This window comes from Plodia interpunctella, chromosome 8 (assembly GCF_027563975.2).
Source record: "Plodia interpunctella isolate USDA-ARS_2022_Savannah chromosome 8, ilPloInte3.2, whole genome shotgun sequence".
Taxonomy (NCBI): Eukaryota; Metazoa; Arthropoda; class Insecta; order Lepidoptera; family Pyralidae; genus Plodia; species Plodia interpunctella.
The window spans coordinates 3,767,335-3,787,403 of NC_071301.1; the positions used below are offsets into that span (position 1 = coordinate 3,767,335).

Sequence of the window (20,069 nt, forward strand, 5' to 3'; positions counted from 1 at the left end):
GTCGACTTACAAAAAAAATGTTTAAGTACTTACTTGCAGGTTGGAGCGGGAGCGACGCGGCATCACGCCCACCACTTCTCCTCTCATTATGGATTCGATTACTGTAAAAAATATTTAAAAAACAATATCATTACTATATTGTTATGTTTTAAATAGTGAACAGGAATAATAATTTTCTCATCTTTCTTTCATGGTGTTAACCGGCCAGTATTGATATAAGAGAGATATTCAGTTTATAACCTAACGCGACCAATTTGGTTTAACATATTTCATTCTTAAAAATAAAAGACCTCAGGGTAGCTGTTGCAATATTTAACCACAGGAGTAGGGAATCGAAACTTAACTTAACCCCTCTGGAGTAGGGGTGGAGTGAGTAGAGGGCTAGTGGCGTTTATATGATAAAGAAAACATTCAAAAGAAAATATACTTTAAAGCCTAATTGACTTTTCACGGAATATGTGGGCGTAGCTATGTTCTTCCACATACAAATAGAACTAACAACAGATTTACACGGCTTCTCTAGAAAAATAAAAATACTTACTAAAGAAAATCTACACACTAATCTTTTATAACCTAGATTCCAAGTAGGTTCATTCTAAGAATCACTGTAGCAAGTTATATCTAGTGGTATGTAATATATAAATAGTAAATTAAGTCGCTAGGGTTTTTCCTTTACCGTGACGTAATCATACGTCTTCAATCCAATTACAAAAGGTGTTGACCGTTATCCGCCATAATTGTAATTATATTACAACGATGTAATGTATTTTAGATATTACATAATGGCTACGATATCGAACTAATGAATCTATTATGCTTTGTTCTCGTCAAAGAACGACTGATTGCTTCGGGCGAATCATTGATGGTTGAATAGACGGGCTCTTATTAATTTTATTGCTCAAATTGCTTTTAACTTTAATCAATAAATAGTTCACAAGCTTTTAATTTATGATCAGACACAATAAAGTGCCTAGTGCAATAACAAGATCTATGTATAGTTAGTTATCTATTTGCTTTATCATAATTATATGTAGCAAATGCCTGATAGCAGGTTTTATTTATAACATAGATACGGGCTGCAGATGGGCGAAGCATGATAACCCGTGCATTACATAAGTCCATTGTTCGCGTACTGTTATCGCAATTAATCACACTCCTTTGTTTGGCCGCATAACAGCCGACCGAGACGGGATCGCTTTAACTTTGAATTACGACTATTATACCAAACATTATTTCTTAATATAAATCCAGGGCCTATAATTATCGATGTTCAGGTTGATCTGATGCTGACGCGCAGCTTATTAATAATGTCATTTTAAACAAAAGTGATGTAGACAAATAAACGACGACTACTTCAAACTTTCTTTATTCTATCCAACTTGCTGGATTGTTTTCACTCAATCTTATTCAGTAAATAATTATATCTATGTCGACTACACTCTACTTTTAAGTCTTGCATTTTAAACTTAATATTATGTGAGAATCGAAATTATATGAGAAATGAAATCAACAATATATAATTAAAAATAATTACCTCCATCTCCTAGAAGTCTCATCTGCACAAGAGATGGATCCTCACTGTGCTCTTCTAAAACTGTGTCATCCGTCACTGTCAGTTCCTGTGGAGAAAGCTGATGTTGTAGTTTAACAAGATCAATAAAAGAAATTTGATAACAGTGCCAAAATGAGGGTAGCTTTATATGTTAGCAACATTGTTATAGAATACTCAAAAAAAAAAATAAAAAAAAAAATGCCGAAGTACACGTAGCCGGCAGTAATTCAATCTACTCGTATATCGTGTGACCATCGAGTATCGTTATGTCGGATCGATAGAAAATATAAATCGCTGTATAGGATAATAATGCTGTGCTTAGGTCAATGATATAATAACATATTGATGTCTTTCAAGATGATTTTTAAAATCATAAAAATATCCAATAACGAAACAATGCTAATAAATTGGTCGAAAGGAATGAAATAATCCAAACATTTCTTCATTCCGAAGCAACAAAAAGATAAATGATAAACGAGTTTCCAATTCCTTCAAGGAGAAATAACATTTTGGCAGGTGTTTTATATTCCAAAACAAACAGGACTCCGTAAATTCTCATCTAAACTTTCTCACGACCGCTTATAGAACGGTAAACAGGCGTATCTGTTTTATGTAGTTCGCGCGGAAAATGTCTATGAATTTAAAACACGTTGACGCAATGTTGATACGTACAACAATAATATATTATTCAAAGGAATTTTGGTTACGCCAATCAAAGTAGTATTCTTCCTATCTTACCTATCCTCCTAATATTATAAATGCTAGTTTGTGACGATGTACATATGTGTGTTTACTACTCTTTCACGCAAAATCTACTGGACGGATTGTTATGAAATTGTAAATGTAAACGGTGAAAATAATCGTAAATAGTACACGGTTAGAATATACTGGTACAGCTATATAAGGTACTTTCTATCCCGAAATACCGGAGCCGGAGCGAAGCCCCGGGACGCAGTTAGTATTAAATAATTAATAAAAATAAAATTGTTAATTATGTAAAGAAAGTTATGCTCGCTAGCTGAAGAGAATGGTTGATGTAAACATCAAGATTATCATGCTTGTCTCCCTTTATTTTCAACTCTCTTTTCAAAGAAATTTTATTTGAAATAAGCAGTACCTTTATTTCTGTACTTGTTTTCTATTTAGAGTCTTTCTCTTTCTTGTATCTCCATGTACATAATCAATCATCATCAACTAGTGATTCTACATAAATTTGGATGACATTAATTAATGTCTAGCTCGAAATATACGCGTAACGTTCATCTATATACAATCGAAATGGCCATGACCTAATAAAAGGAGGACATGTAGACAGAACAGAATACCTCTCACAAACAAATAGCTTTTCCGACGTCGTCGCACACCCGTCCGTCTATAAACATGTCGCCGAACAAATCGAAGTTGCAAACTCGGAAGAAGAAACAAAGAGAAAACTCGAAGAAACTTGGCAAACCCAGGAAGGGAGGGGTTACTCAAAACTTTGACGTCTAGTAATACGATCCTCAAGTTTTCCACTTGCTAATTCGAAGTATAAATTTATTTAACGTCTCAACTTTTTAACTGTAATTACTTAGGGAAGTTCTGGATAGATTGGAGCACTCAAGTCTGATGAAGTTTGATGAGTAATTGAAATTATTCTTGTTACCAAGTGGCTGACACTCGACTACGTTATCTCTAAGGCATCGTAATCTGTAAGTAGGTCTTGAATACTTAATGGCTTTTGGAAAATGACCGATGGAGAATTCGTAATATTTTTGGGGTGTACCAAATTACATTATTTACTTATTACTTAAATCAGAGGACCTACTTCGAAAGCAATTTCTATATTCCATAGTATTGTCGTATCATTTCTATACATTCGCAACAGGCGTTTTCAAAGGAAAATATGAAAGAAAAACTATGGACTGTTTCAATAACGGAAAGCAACAAAGTTTGTTCAGACAAGCCGGAGGGTGTAGAATGCAGGGTGGCAACTTGCCGCTTCGGGGCTCAACTTAGCTTTATCGGTATATTGTCACGTCAACATGTTTAGGCATTTTAACCAATGAGTACATTTATTTGTTGAGATGCAAATTATTCCTGAAAGTTCATCTCTCTCTCATCTCCGCATATTCCCGGTAGGATTCGAGGCTTTAATGCCCGGGGTCAACGTAAAAAATAAGCCGGGACCACATGCCACAAAATAGTATACTCCTGAAAGTTCATATGAGTGATAAAAGAAGTAGATATACCATTTAGATGAATAAAATCTATTCAATACAAATATGCCTTTGTATATTGTTTTAATCAAATTGCGTGATACAATTTAATTTTAGACGAATTAAAACAAATAGGACGTGAATAAAAGAACGAGTACGCCTATAAACATAAATTTCCAACGAAAGCAAAAAACATCGATAAATTCATATCCTCAACAAAAGACAAGGCTATAAAACCGGGCCTATTCAATTAAACTCCGATTCACGATCTGGTCCCATATACATAAATCGAATAGGCCATTACCCGTTTTAGGGTACAATTAATAAAATCGACGACAGGTGGAAAGTTCAGAATTCCTTTTTAGTTATATGCTGTGTGTAACGTTGTCTGACAAGTTTCCATGTGGGTTCAGTACGAGCTATTAACAAGACTGGTACATGCCCTTATAAATCCCTTCGTTACCGCCTCGGATGCCGAAGCGTTCAATACACCAAACTGGTTTTCTCCAGAACTTCCCGCTTCGGAATGATCTTGTAGAATGCCTGTACTGTTATTTGTTACGCCCATCGCTTTTAATGGTAATTATGATAATATCTTGGAACTGTTGAAAGCCGGGTGTATAAAGTAGCGCATACCAGATAGATCTATGGATTATGAGGTTTTTGCATTTTCATGTGTTTCATTTCACGTTCGCTCCTCTATATCGATTGTCTAAAGAAGCAAATTTTACCATTCTCTTTTCTTTGAAAGATTGCAATTATTTTATTAGATCCTCTTTGAACTATTAATTCTATTTTTACCAAGTAGACTATATAGTAAAATCAGTTAGGTATCTAGCGTAGCGTAATCTCTTCTTTGGCATTTTTTTTAGTTTTTGCTATTTATTGAAAGAGATTGATAAGAGGAGTGAGCAGGGAGCGCATTTTAAATTCAAATGCTAAAAACATCATTAACTTACACCAGTATGCTCATTGACACCGACTATGACGGCCGTGTACCACTGCGTGGCCCCAGCCGCGCGATACACCTGGGCCCTGCAGCCGCCCAGCACCGACGGCGTGGTCGTCAGGATCCTCTGCCCATCCTGGATGGTCCGCCACTCCCCGGCTTCCGTGGACAGAGCGGACAAAGTCGCCGCGTCCAATCCCACTTCTGAACCAGCAAGCCGGGCGTCCCAGTCCTGTAACATGTTTATGAATGTCATACAACGTTGAAATATTACTTTCTGTTGCTTGCCTGCTTCGCAGACTGACTTTGCTGTTTCTCTCTGTAAAGTTACACTGAATTCCATCAAACAAAATTAAAGAAGAAGACAAAAATAAGTAGAAGTTTATAATAACACATAATAAAAGACCTGCAGTAACTAGACATAAACACAGAAAGGTTTCGTTTCAGACACACATACAACACGATGTGGTTTCTGTTCTAATAATAGTCAAGTTTTGCAAACTGGTGCTGTAATTTTAAGTGTTCAATCAGCTATAAAAAGACTCAGAATAATTTTCCTTCAAGAAAACGCATTTACATCATTTGTTAGTAGAGTCAAGTACGCCATAAATACTGTAATTAAAACAGCAGTGCTTGATCGTTAGCTTTACGGCCTCGTATCGTATCACATGTACAACACATGCCCTACATATTCCAACACGACCACAAATCTAAATTAGCAATACGAGCACGTATATCGTATTAAGTGTAGTAATAACTCAGTATACATATGCATACAGCACGGTGCGTGCACACATATGCACTAGTTTATATGTCAATGTTACAGGCTCGCACACACCTGTGCTCTCATGCATACGGGCTTTGCCCAGCGACAGACGGCATCCGGTGCGTTGAACCCGCCCCCCTCCCTTGTCTCCGTCGCCCACTAGCTACATAATAGCTATTGCTGTAGAATACGCCTATTTGCCAAGCGCTATTGGATCATTCAGGGTCACTAGAATACATGTTTGTAACAATTGGTAAGCAATATGGAGAAATTATTTTGATAAATCGATCAACTCTACAAATGTCTATTTCAATAAAACCATCCTGGATTCAGCATTCTTATAATTTGAAGATGAAAGAAAACTAAGAACCAGCATTTTCGTTCAAAAAATTAAACATTTTCGAGATTGCTTTGAAGACATATAAATAAGATCAACAAAACAAGGAGCTCGATGACATATTATTGAGAATCTAATATAAATCTCCATATTATTGCGGATACACTGTGCCATTGAAATTGTATCACAAAGCAAAATTCAACGTTGGCTGTTGCCATTCTTGAATCATGAATCATAATCTTGCAACAGCTATAATTTATATGATAAATATGGCCCCTTCTGCGCTCCAAATTCCAATGAATTTATCGTTTATCAAGTGGGAGACATGACATCCAATTGGATGGTTTATTAACTTACAATAATCAGAGGGTTCAGATCATACGCAAATTAATTATGTAGCGAGCAGCGAAGAATCGGGGCAGCGTTTGATTAATCCTTATACTTACATATTATAAAACAAACTCCTCTACCATGTCTGTCTGTCTGCGATAAACTTAAAAACTACTAATAGATAAAGTGATTCCTGAGGAAGGTTTAGGGGTATAATTTATTATGTTGTTATCCGAGCTAAGCCGGGAAGGGCCGCTAGTCTGTTTATAAAATACAATATTGGTCAAAAACTCTATTAGCAGATTGTGTTATTCATACTGTGGTTAAAATAAAGATACGAAGCGGAATGTTGTACCCTTTTACAATTTTTCACGGCCTGGCAATTTTCTGAAGGCGTGAAAGAGATACATGGTCGTAATCGCTAGTCCACATTTGTTAGAAGTCACGCTCGGATGAACAGAGCACGATGACTCAGCACGATCTTACGCAACGTCGCTGTACTGTTTATACCGTCTGGTGCTCTATTTGGTGAGATTACGACGTGATTAATACGAGGTCGTGGTCCAAAGAGAAGCGAGGGGATCACGAGATTATATTCGGAGAGTGATGGATATGCTTGAGTCACTTTGACGTTTACAATTTCTCAGATCCAGCAATGTTTCGCAATAGGACGCGGTCGTAAACTGTCAATTATTAACGTATTTACGATTGGACGGTATCGTAAAGAGGATTGCGTTTTTGTAATGTCCATTTGGAGCATGTAGATAGATGGGGGCGTAGTCCGTGGTTTTGCTAGCGTTCGTGAGAAAAGTTATTAAAGAACAGATCGCGTGATAGTTCTCGCAATGCAGCACTGGTGTGTAGTGCACAGACTAGAACCAGGAAGCCATTATGGTTGGCACACATTCGCGACTCCCGCCACTCTCATTCAATTTCCTGTCGCCATCGGCTCGCGAGCGAATAAACACTGACAACAGCAGGTTTACCATGAACTTTGTTGGGTCTGTATTGAGTTAGGCTGTTTACTTGTAATTGTACTGTTTAACAAAGTTATCCATGAATAACATATGTCCATCACTTTGTGTTGAAGTTCCAGTTTAGCTGAGCAAGTCCATACAAGTAGACTACGTGATCATTAACAACTTGAAATTATATCTATAGAATTCAGAGAGAGAGTAATAAAAAGAAAATGAGTAGCTAACCTTTCAGTAGCTATAAGGCTAAGAGGTAGAAAGCGATAAACAAAGGGTTTAAAATCCCTAGACAATGCAGCAGAGCCCTATCCATCAGATATGAAAGGTCTGGATGAACGCTCCCGGGAAGAAAATGCCAACGCGTAAATAGCGGGCATAAATTGGGCTTTTGTTGGTCGCTGCGAGCGTTACAATCTACCGCAACAAAGATATATTGCTGGGGAATGGAAACTACATTGTGAGGGGAAATTTGTGAGATATAAACGAATAATACACTATGTAAATGAAAGGAATTAAGTGAAAAAAGCTTCCTTTGTATTTACCAAAAGTCTGTATATATGGCGGTAGATTCACTACAAAAAACCTTAAATAAGACTTCAACTTACGAATACACTGAATGTACTCAGTTTATAAAATAAATGATTACATTTCCAAATATAATAATCTTAGTCCTCAACGCATAAAAAGACAACAACAGCTGAGAGTATTGTTCTCTATTTTCCTTTATGAGAAAAGTTATTAAAGCGTTCCGCTTCTTTATTCAGAGAGGCTACTTATGAAATAGCAAAATTGTATGAAAATACCATCATGTATTTTCCATAAAGGTTTGTGACATGAAACTGATCAATGTTACATTTAAGTACATACTTTACGCGTAAACCATACTATAAAACTACATAGTATAAAACAAATTCGCTTCCCGCTGTCTGGTTGTCCCCATGTATGCTTATGCTTAGATCTTTTAAACTACGCAGCTATTAACGAACTACGGTTTTTGATGCAGGTTTTTTTACTAGATAGTGTGATAACCGAGGAAGGTTTATAAGTTTAGATTCTGATTTTATCCGACCGCATTTATTTAATGGGAGTTCTCACATGTAAGCCTTATAACAGGAAGAAATTTGGCTATGTTTAATATATTATCTAGCCAAAATAGTTGACGTTCTCAAAACTGAGAGCCATTTTGCGGTTCAGCTGTTTCCATTTGCGTCATCGGCTCATGTAAATGACAACCGATGTGCTCAAAGGCCTGCCTCAAAGGATGGAATGGATACAGACGTTCCTAAACACGATCGGCTGGCTCAGCCGAGCCTTTGATTAAGCAAGCCCATGTATGGTACATGGTACTGGCCTATGGCTGTGTCAAATTGAACAATGTTTTAAAGGAGATGTATAGAAATTGTTATACAAGATATAAACCGTTTGGTTGCCACAGGTAGTTACAGTGACAGGATCAACATTATTGCCGTTATTGTGTGTTGTCAGCAGAAGGTAATATTATTTTCTCTGGTGAAACACAACATCTTTATATAGGTAACAATATGTGGCGTATCAATGAAATATTCCACGAAAAGGTAATACTTCAGCGTACCCCCGGGTCAAAACCATAATGTAAAAATATTACAAGCGTGGAAACATGTTCCGTACGAGACCGCTGAAGAATACGACGCTATGAATTCGCAGCACGTTCGTATTCAATCTATGTCAGAGACCAGCACTCTGGATAGAATTTAAAAGGAATTCCCAATCCATTTGGATAATTTAAACTAACCTCGCAAAATAGAGAAAATTCAGTAATAGTATTTCGTTATTTTAGAAATAAAATAACAAGACATCCTGATGTAAACCTATAACACTTTTACTCGTTGTGTTGTTTTCTTACATCTTCACAGAATAAGATCTCATCTTCGGAAAAGTCTCACTATTGTTACTTAAACGCGATTCAATTAAATACAGACGTTTACAATTATTTTTAACAACAAATAAGACAACCAAAATACTTTGGAATTTAATTGATAAATGAAATATAACGAAAATAATAAAAGGATCTTTATCTATACTATTATTATTAAGAGGTAAGCGTTTGTGAGTTAGTAACTTTGTGAGTTTGTATGTTTGAGTCGGTAATCTCCGAAACTTCCGAACCGATTTCAAAAATTATTTCACCATTAGAAAGGTTTATTATCCAAGATTGCTATAGGCTATATTTTATCTCAAAATTCCCACGGAAGCGAAGCCCAGGGCAACATATATTCTGCTTCAATAAAATCCACAAAAGGAAGAAACATAAACACGGTCCACACATTCCAGTGTCCCTGAAATAAAGTCTCGATCAAAGAAACATTGTGGAAACACGCGCCTATCCTCCCGCGTCACCCCCGGGGAGGCGGGGGCCGGACTGACTAACCAACTGAAACTAACTTTACTCGTTTAAATTTTGCGGGCACACACAGAGCTGCCTACTTGCGTTCTACGGCGTAGACTACTACGTGCGACTACGGCGCTCGGCTATTACTATTATTGCCGATTGGATTTAGGTTTTATTAAGGCGCTATAATATACTCGCACACTAATGCATTTTTATAATTTTTTATTTCTCCTTTTATTTTTGGCTAAGAAATAAAAGAAATTGATAAAAATGTAACGGTGGCAGTAGTGCGCAGATATATAGCGCCTTAATTAAAACCCTTTCTATCTTCTTCCTAAGCTACTTAATTTACGAACCAATGTCAAGAAACTAAATAATCTAGGATATTAAATATAACCATAGCACGTATAGGTGCGCCGTCAATTAATAATACAATTCAAATATTATGCTCATTATCATAATTGTTTTAAATTTATGTAAATATAGTACAGTCTATGTTCATACTGTCAAAACACATGCCAAATATGCAATATAGGTAAAACATAAATTCATGACTTGTTTGTCGAAGTAATAATTTTAAAAAATAATAATTTTCAGAGATTCTAGCTAGACGATACGATACAATAATAAAACAATTAATCCACAAAAAACTGCCAAATCAATCACCATTATAAGACATTTAAATCCAAAATTTGACGAACGATCGGAAAACCAAATCTATAGTGGAATTGCAAACGATAATAAAAGTGGCTTTAAGCGGTGTTTGGCAATCAATCATGTCCCACGAGGTGGCCGAGCTAACCGAAAATAGCACGACACTACCACCAACCACCATCCACCACCTGTCTCGGAACATGTATATAATATAGGGTTGTGGGGGTGGAAAGCGAGGAAAATCAATAAAGCGGGCGCGAGCATCAAAACATACCGCGTCCCCCCCACCCCGCGTCGCCCGGGGAAACCCACCCATGTTTGGCAGACGCCGTCCTTGATAACCGCCCTCCCCTCTCGCATTTGGATAAACACTAGTATCGTTAAATTCGAAATTGGGTCGCATATTCTTTTCATTGCAAACTTCTTTGTAAGAAACAATTTAAACATTTTGAGAATAATTACATTATTTAAAAGGTTTTGTCTGAAGTTTTTATATAATGGATTTGTATCAATAAAATTATTAGGGTTCCTCCTAAAATATATTAAGTATAAAATTATTTAAAGATTTCTCCTGATTAACAATAATTAATTAGTGTCTGTCATATTGTTAATTTAAATCAATTAGCCATTTGAATGACACTAAACGAAAAGTTTAAATTGTTATTAAGTCTATCTATACACGATAGACAAGTCAGGTACGTAAGAAAAGATGGTTAGCTGGACATTGCTTTATAATATGCTTTTTATTGGAACACCAAGTTTAATAAATAAATAAATGAATTTGCTTGATGTATACGTCCCAGTAAATTACAGTACGTTAATTAGCTTGAAACCTTTCGTTTTCTTCCCCGCGAAAACTTCTACAGCGATAACCTGCCTATTACCAAGGCCTTTTAACCTCTAATTTTAGAAATTAGAAAGCGGACACAAGGTAGACTTTTTGGATGTTTAGTTTGTATTTTAGTTGGCTGGCTATCCTTGTTAGACAATTAGGGTAATTGTTTATAGGTTTTTTGATTTTCATAAAGACAGATAGTATGCTTTCAGAAAATTCTATGTGAGGCCTGCCCTTAAGAATTAAATTTTATTTATTTATTGAGCATAAATTTAGAAGTTGTTACATTCTAATACCCAGACTTTGCAAACAGATAAAAATTTTAAAAATCCTTGTAAATGCTTGCACGATCCTATAACAGGTCACCTTCGCTGTGTCATGTTCTCTTCATTTTTCGTATCAAAGGCATAACGTATGAAGTTTTCAGCTCCTAAAAGAGACAGTCACGTTTGGAATATTTATTTTTTAGGGTTCTGTTCTGATCCTTCAAAAGATCGAAAGAAAAAACAGCGGTCACGTGCGCATCGGTGCACGCGATTCATAGTATTAGAACAAAGCTATTAGCAAGTGCTATGGGAATACTCCTTATCTATCCATAAGAAAGGCCAGTCCCCCAGCAGTGGTCGATGATTAATAATAATTAGTGATTAGCAGATGGTATTCGCAAAGGTGAATGGTGAACGCTTCCCCGTATACGCTTTGAATAAATACAAAGCTTCTGAGTACCACTTTTTCTTACATTTGATTGTTCAATAATCTGAAACTATTTTTGTATGATGGATTATCATTTCACTTCACTCATTAGTATATTTCTTCAACACGATCACCAAGACGCGGGCAAACGCTATTATCACTACATAATAATAAACAGCACGTAGGGAAAATTTCGGGATATAGTGACATATCTTTTATTTTGAAAAATTAGTAAATAAATAAACTGTCGCTGTTTGTTCAATTTGACAAATTAAGACTACTTATTTTGTATTGGAAAAGTATTGGTGTTCTCCGGGTTTCGCTACCGTGGATATCTCAGGATACAAAGTAGGTAACCCTATGTGCCATTCGTAGTAATATTTTTTTAAATAATCTACCCATATACCGAATTCCACAGAAAAGGGGCCAGTAGATTTTGTTTGATTGAGTACCTAACTAATAACCACACCCAGTCACTACTAAATTCTCGCATTACTCGAAAATATTTATTCCCTTGAAACAAAGTTCAAATGAATGTTATGGATAATACTTAGTAGATACTGTATCATATCTTAAATTTTTTGCCGGGAGTAATGCATGATAGTATAGGATTGCAGCAATTTCGTACTTCATGCATGGGTGGTACTTACCTGGTAGGGCTGGAGGTTAGCGTAGTCCAAGAAGGCCAGCTGCTTGTCGTGAAGGAACTCGACGGGCTGCGCTTGCGGCTGCAGGGTCAGGTCAGCCGCCAGCGGAGAAAACGTCTGCCGAACATGACTCATAATAAAATTAAGCATTTCATACGCTCACAGACCATTTAAATAGTCTCTGTATATGCTACATCACAATAAACATTTGTCATTATTGACAAAATTTATTAAATTATCTTTTAACGTTTTATATACTATTTTAAAGAATAATTTTGAAACCAGTTTGCGTTAAGTATGACTAAATAGTCACACAACACAAAACTGGTTAAACGCAAATCAGTGGAATCTAAATAGATTCCACAGCTGAGAAATCTTGTTACCCGGAATCTCTCGCCCTTTCCAGACTTAGCTCGCTAGTCTAGCTAGCAAGTTGTTTTATAAACATAATTGTTTTCATTGTGATGTCCCCGAAGCTTAAAAAAGCGAGCAAAACTATTATATAAAGTCTATAGGTACTTTACATATGTGTGAAACATACATACATACAAATTATCACGCCTGTTTCCCACGTGAAACTTGGTCATTCTAAATTAGGCAAAAGTAACCTAAAAAGCCGCCCCACGCGCCACTTTGACCTCTATCCGTGTTTGCACGCGCGTCTGTCTGCATTTGCATTCATATCACGTTTTGTCCCAACTGAGGTTCGCAAGCGATTTCGCCATTATGTCCGATGAGACCAAGAACGTTAGCCACTCAAGTTAAGCTACACGAGATACACATAAGTATTATCATGAATGCAAATGATTGGCATTTACTTTCTCATTCGTTGGAAATGTCATAGTTCAGGGGTTTAGAAGAAACAACAATATCCGCTGTATCCCTTATATAACCTATTATGTAATAATGGATATAATGTTGTCCCACTGTAGTAATGATGCGGTCAATCGCTGACAAGCATCGAAATCATATCGCCACTTTTTACAACTTCGACCATTTTCTGTAACCTCTCTCATATCTGAGCGTTTTCCCGGTTTCTTACTAGTCTGTGAGCATCGGAGCCGGATCCGCTAACCCACCACCCTAGGTGTAGTTGAAAATACGATTTGCCCACTCTTCAATAAATAAAAGATATTCAATTATCATCACCTATCCTTACATATTATTAGTTATTAGATATAATAAAACAAAGCCCTCTACCGCTTCTGTCTTTCTGTCTGTTCGCGATAAATTACAAAACTACTGTACGGATTTTCATTCGGTTTTCACCATTACACATTGTGATTCCCGAGGAAGGTTTAGATGTAAAATTTATTAGGTTTTTATCCGAGCGAAGCCGGGACGGACCGCTAGTAATATTATAAAATCATTTTGAAACAACTAGCGCCATCTCTTGGAAAATTAAGTAACTTAAAATAAGTACTGAAAGTAACTTACCAAGGCGGGCCATTTTACTTCTTTTCCATCGTGGGTTCTAGGAGCCCAAACTAGAGTTCTTTCCACCAAAAACAATCGAAACGTCCTACGCGAATACACTGCTACCCACTCACGACGTTGCCAGTCAACACCATCATATTCCACTAAAACCTGAAACAAATAAAAGTACATTATACTATGATATCGATGTGTATGTAAATATTTTTTAAAATATTTAACTTTTTTAAAATTTTGTTTTCCGGGCTAGATATTTATCTAGCCTGAAAAACAATTTTACTTATCAAGATAAAACATATTAACGCCACCTAGCGGGCGATAGCAAAACTTTTAACACAGTGTCTATGTTGTCCAACGGCAGTTTCATACTTTCGTCGCTAGATGGCGGCATTAGTCTAGCAACGATCTACACGGAAGCCCCACCCGACCATCTATTTTTCCTTCACAACTGCATAAAAGAGACAAGTGTATGTAAAAAGAGAAGACAACAATAACAAATCGCTTTCGCTCTAGTACACATATCTACGGAATGTATAAATGTACGTAAGTAGCCAGGTGGTTACGTACTACGTCTACGATGTCGTAGGCGGAAATCTTCGTTGAATATTTTCTTTGTACACAGTGCACAGTAATTTCCGTATAGGTATTAATTTAACCACACAACGCCACAACTCTCTGGCTGGACAGAGTGAGAAAGTATCTAGGTAGGTTATATTTATATTTTTACAAAACTGTTAATTTACATTTAGATCAAGTAATACCTACCTATATTTGGTTTTAGGACAAAATGAATTTTATTAATGATTATAGGTAGGTACATTAATGGTAAAGAAAACAGAACAGTATTACTGAGAATGCATTTCCGTATTTTTAAGTGCAGAACTTTGGTAATACCTATCAACGTAAATTGCTGGTATTTTTTTACCACGAAATAATCTCACATACAAAATACACAAACGTTCTGTTTGAGTTCAGCATAGTGTGTAGGAGCCATCAGATCCTCGTCTAGCCTAGCAATACCAAATCAAGTTCGACATTTTTTCGCGCATTGGGTTAAAAAGAAAATACCTATTTTATTCAAGAGATCTTACGTTACCACATTTTTTGGTAGGAGGGACGAAGCTATTTATAAGATGCACTTTATAGCACCACAATCTACGAATAAGTACCTAGTGTTTACTTATTCGTAGACTCGTCTTATGGTTAACCGATTAAAGCGGTAATTACGTTTCTTTTTGTAATAAGTACAATAAAGTTTTAAATAAATAAATGTTACACAATACCTAAATCATCAATGGACGCGCGCTTTGTTTAGAAAAGAACTCGAAAGTCTGCAAGACCTTTGTTCTAGGCATAGACGAGAGAAAGCTAGACGTTAACGGGAAACCTATGCACGACACTGAATATTTCATGTGTTATTAACTCAAGCATTTCAGGTCGCCTAGTTATGAATAAAGACGAATGGAATCCACCTACCACCAGATAATTTAAAAATAAAATATTTAATACATCATTTGCTTTCTGCAACATTCGATTATCTGATTTTTAGGGTTCCGTACCTCAAAAGCTACAAATAAAACTTAGGTGAATTTTATTTGAAAAAAAAGCTAGTGGATACCGTTTAAAACCCTTTGAAAGAGTACATAAAATCAATTAAGTACCTATAAACAGCATTCTACCACTCAAGCGAGAGTACACTTAGCCCAAGGCCTAGCGTGTCTCTGCGCGTCCCACTTTCGGTGAAGCCCTACCGCCATCGTCGGCCTTCCCTATGCACTAACGACGCCTACATCTAAACATGTGTGTCGCAGTTTTCATTACTCAATGATGCTTTTAGATGTGTGTACTAGGTTGTGGTTTACCACAATCAAGCCATCCAATCAGTCACTAATCGGAAGACTATGAGATCCGAACTTCCATCCATTCCGGATGGAAGTTCGGATCTCCCCAGGTTAAATGTGATAAAGGGCGTCTAACATTTTCAGTTCGCAGCGTATTTAATTATTTAATAGCATTGTGTTTGTATTTTGTCTCGATTTAGGTGAGTATGTACATACAATGATTCTAGAGAAAAACCGTGTTTGCAAAGGTAGCTGTATGATTTTAGCACCCCCTTATCCTTTCACACCCTAGGCTCTTCAATCAAGTTCTTCCAGAAAATTATACCACACGCCTTCCTTTCACACTAGATGTATCTTTATCACGAGATGGACGAGGGTCTTAAAGAATATTAAATAATTGTACAACGAAATAGCGATATTATAACATTTTTATAGTACAGTTTAAGTACATAGCATTACGAATCTACAAATGTGATGCCCAGAGTGCATGTAGAAGGTAGGTACTGACCTTAAATGCACTTGGTAAACACGAGATAAATGCGGCTGTCTGCAAATTATCTACATCCAAGATGTTTATATAATATTCTTAACTTGTACAGTCAACAGTACACCAACATACGTAAATTCATTGCAAATTCAACACAGTTACTGGCCCATATAGGTCCTTGCAGGGTAACTTGATCAGTTTACTGTTCTAATGGCCTGGCTGGTTGCCATGAATATAAAGATTTTTATTTATCTTTAAGTACATTTTGTTTAACTCCATCAATCACTGTACAGGTGTTTGTATTGTTTGTAGATAAATGTACGACTAGTTTGTTGTGATTGACTACTTGTTGCATGTTCTTTAATAGATTATCAGCATTTATGGCAACACTACTTCTTGAAAATGTAAGATGTAGGTATGCATCTCTCTAACATATTGATAATGTATTTAAAAAGTAAAACTGCTTCAAACCTCTTTTAAAATATGACTAATATTCAGTAAAAAGTAATGTATTCGCCTATATTGATCTGACTATAGAAATGATGTTGAATTCAAGACAATTTCACACAATAGGTCCTATACATCGACATAAATCGGGGAAAACAATGTCTAGAGCTAGACTAAATCAACTCATTCGTTTTATGTTCGTATATACGACTGCATGGAAATGCAATGAAAATAGCGTGGAAAGTTTACGAGTGCCGATCACGCAGACAAACATAAACAAACAGCGATTCAACCTGCATTTGGAGTGCAATGCAAAGCTACTGCACTGTTCTGTATACTAACAGTTGGCGTGATTTCGACATTGTTGAGAATCAGCAGTATGCCCAGGTTGATAGAGTGAATACATATCCAGCCAACCATAATACCTCACACTTAATATATAGATACCTATGACAAATTAAAATGGAGCATAGGTACCTATAGAGTGACATACATCTTATACATAGATTTATATGGCCCGGCAAAATACTTGAAGAACAAATGTAGGAATAATAATAATAATGCACCGATGCTCTAAGAGTGAAGGAACCGGGAATTCGCCCAGATGACATGAGAAACATACTATTAATAAAACATTTTAAACTACGAATAGCCAAAACACACAATGAAATAGGAATGTTACAGGCAGGACAAGAAACTATGCCTAATCTACCTAACAATCTTACTCCAAACCCATGGCCTAAACCATGATCAAATGACAAATAATGATATGCTCATTTTTATGAGTTAACCTTATTGTTGGAACGAATACAAAGGCAAATGTAATTTTTGAGGTTAAACATGGCAGTAAATCTAAGAAATGCAATTTTCTCTGAACGCGTCATCCAATGAACAGAAGTACCGATTCTCACGAAGAAAATAGGATTTTCAAATAGATAGTCGCGAGTATCAGTACCTACTACTTTTATAGGTACATATTTACGTGCCTAGTTGCTACATTTTCGTACCTGTTATATACCTACCTATAGGTACTCGGGTTGAATCACAAAACAGTTAATGTAACAGGGGTTTAAGAAGAACAAATGTACGTAAACTTGTTTGAAAAAAGTGAACATGAATGAAACAACGTCTCGTATTATAATTGTACTTACTCAAGAACATCAATCAAATTGGTCACGTATGAAGCAAGTCGATAGGTATAAAATAAAATAAAAAATATGTTAAATCTGTACAAAATAGCAATGAAGTAGGTATTTACATTTTTATATACCTACCTAGACCTACATTAAATTATAAACATGATGTGTGAAATAATGACGATAGTAAAATATAATTGCTGATAAAAATATTCACAATGAGTATGTAGAAAATAAAAATTATCAAAAAAAAAAAACACAATAAAACACTAATTGAAAAACTTCATGAAAGAAAAATCTTTTACGAACAGAAACCAGTGACATTGATAAGAATATTGGTCCTAATTATTATAATGATTGGTTTAGTTATAAAAGACTTATCAATACACAACACTATTTTAAAAAATGATTCATCTAATACTAGGTAGATATCGAATGAATAGCGAGGCGCGGGAAACGAGTGCTTTTATTATTAGCAGAGTACCTACCTACCTTCGTCAAGGTTGCGAAACTAGGGCGAACTCGAAAGATTATAGCCACGTAGCTCAGTACTGCATATGTTGAATAATTGTGCTGTCATTTAGGTTATCTGTATGCGCAAAATGCATTATCTAATTACGGCACGATTTAATGTTGTAACAAAAGCTGAGGGAACTAGATAAGGAGATAGCAAAGAACATAAACGAAAGTTGGCATTTTTCATGAAATCACTCTGAAACGAGAGTTTACATTTGATCTCATAGGTAGGTACTATACTCAATGTTTCTTGGCGATGGAATCAAATTTGAGAATAAACGTGAAAGTTCGTCCAAGCGTTGTGGGAGTAGTAAAGTACCTACATGAACGGAATGGCTACTTTTAACATAAGATTCTAAAATACAAGAACAGACTTTTACAGACCATTTCAAAACATTTATGGGAAGTTTAACCATAGGTTTCCGGCAATTTCTGAACTTTATGCAGCCTTGTAACCTAACATTTATGAGAAAGATCGAAATACATTATTCAATTTTATTATATTGAATAATTATAATTAGATGGTTCTCATCATCAAGATATGAGAAGATGATGAGAACCATCTTATCCATAATCGATTCATCGAGTATGGAACCCTAAAATTTATACACGCGTGTATAAAACAGTCATGGCATCCGAGAAACTATTTCCCGCCAAAGAAAAAAGTGTAGCAAGCACGCGCGTACCGGAGCTCCCCAGCGAGAGAGCCCCCGTAGCCGCCGCACCGGGTTCAGTAGGTCAATGAACGGAGAGACAGACGCGGACTGGCCTGCGGACCTGTCGCGCGATCGGTTGCGAAACCGACGACCTTGGCGCATGCCATGAGCGAAAGAGGGAAACCGCCAAATGTCAAGTGAAGGCACAAAGTTAGCTGCAATGCATTCTGTTTCTGTACGAAATGAATATTTCGTAGGTACTGAAAGTTGTTGTGTGCACGACTCCCTACATGGTTCATGCACAATATGCTGATGTTAAAATTGTCACGTTTCGTGGGCACCATATTTTGAATTTATAACATAAGTAAGCAAAGCGATCTTTGTTCCGCAGCAGCCGTTTTGAAAATATGGATCGCATTGATGATTGTAGACCTTATCTTAAAGACTTTCAGAGAGTTATTTTCCTGGTTAACTTTTAGTAAAATATATAAATAAAATAAAAAGGGGGTAACAATAACCCTGAATGAAAGTACAAAATGCAAAAGAAGGAAATACAACTGGCTGTTGATATACATAGGTAGGTATATCAACATAATCGGGTGGCTCGCAGAGCGTTTCGACTGCTGCAGTCGAGCTTTCATTACAATTTGTCAAATTTTAACAAAGACAATAATGAGTTTTTACCTTAAGACTATACATTAATTATTTTATACTGTAGTAATGTTAATTTTATGAATGATTGATTTTGGAAATGATGCCTTCCTCAAGAAAATTGACGGATTTTAATAACTCGCAGCCGCAGCGGTCGAAACGCTCTGCGAACCACCCAATCTGGGAACGATTAATTCAGTCACCACCATAAATTCGAATAAATAAAGCACGGTAGCTGTAGGTATGATTCTTGAACTGAAGACTCGATGTAAAAGAACGAGTTATGTATCTGAAAAAGGTCTATAAATAAATTATTGAAACAGTGTGCAATGTCCGAGTTCCTGACCTTTGTAACCGCGGCCCGTTTATCACATAGAGGTCTACGACTCCCAATCATCGAATGAATGACACTTCACGGACAATTCGTTGGTTGTGGTAGCTGCTCTTAGCTTTCGGATTGCTGATTAAAGAACATACTGCGTAGATATTTGTATTATTTATATATATTGCTGATTAAAGAATACAGATATCTCAAATATAGTGGACAATATTCTATTATACTTGTAATTCGCGAATTTTTTATTGTTATCCATAACAA

General features: G+C 36.2%; 1 protein-coding gene across 1 annotated transcript in view; it reads right to left on the reverse strand.

Annotated features, from left to right (window-relative positions):
* LOC128672133 (lysine-specific demethylase 3A-B-like) overlaps nucleotides 1-20,069 on the reverse strand; it is a 149,468-nt gene that overhangs the window by 100,063 nt on the left and 29,336 nt on the right. The window contains exons 2-6 of the mRNA XM_053749074.1: nucleotides 13,741-13,890; nucleotides 12,307-12,420; nucleotides 4,710-4,931; nucleotides 1,535-1,619; nucleotides 34-101 (exon numbers count right to left, since the gene is read on the reverse strand). Of these exons, the coding sequence (XP_053605049.1) occupies nucleotides 34-101; nucleotides 1,535-1,619; nucleotides 4,710-4,931; nucleotides 12,307-12,420; nucleotides 13,741-13,890 (639 nt within the window). The remainder of the gene's footprint in view (nucleotides 1-33; nucleotides 102-1,534; nucleotides 1,620-4,709; nucleotides 4,932-12,306; nucleotides 12,421-13,740; nucleotides 13,891-20,069) is intronic.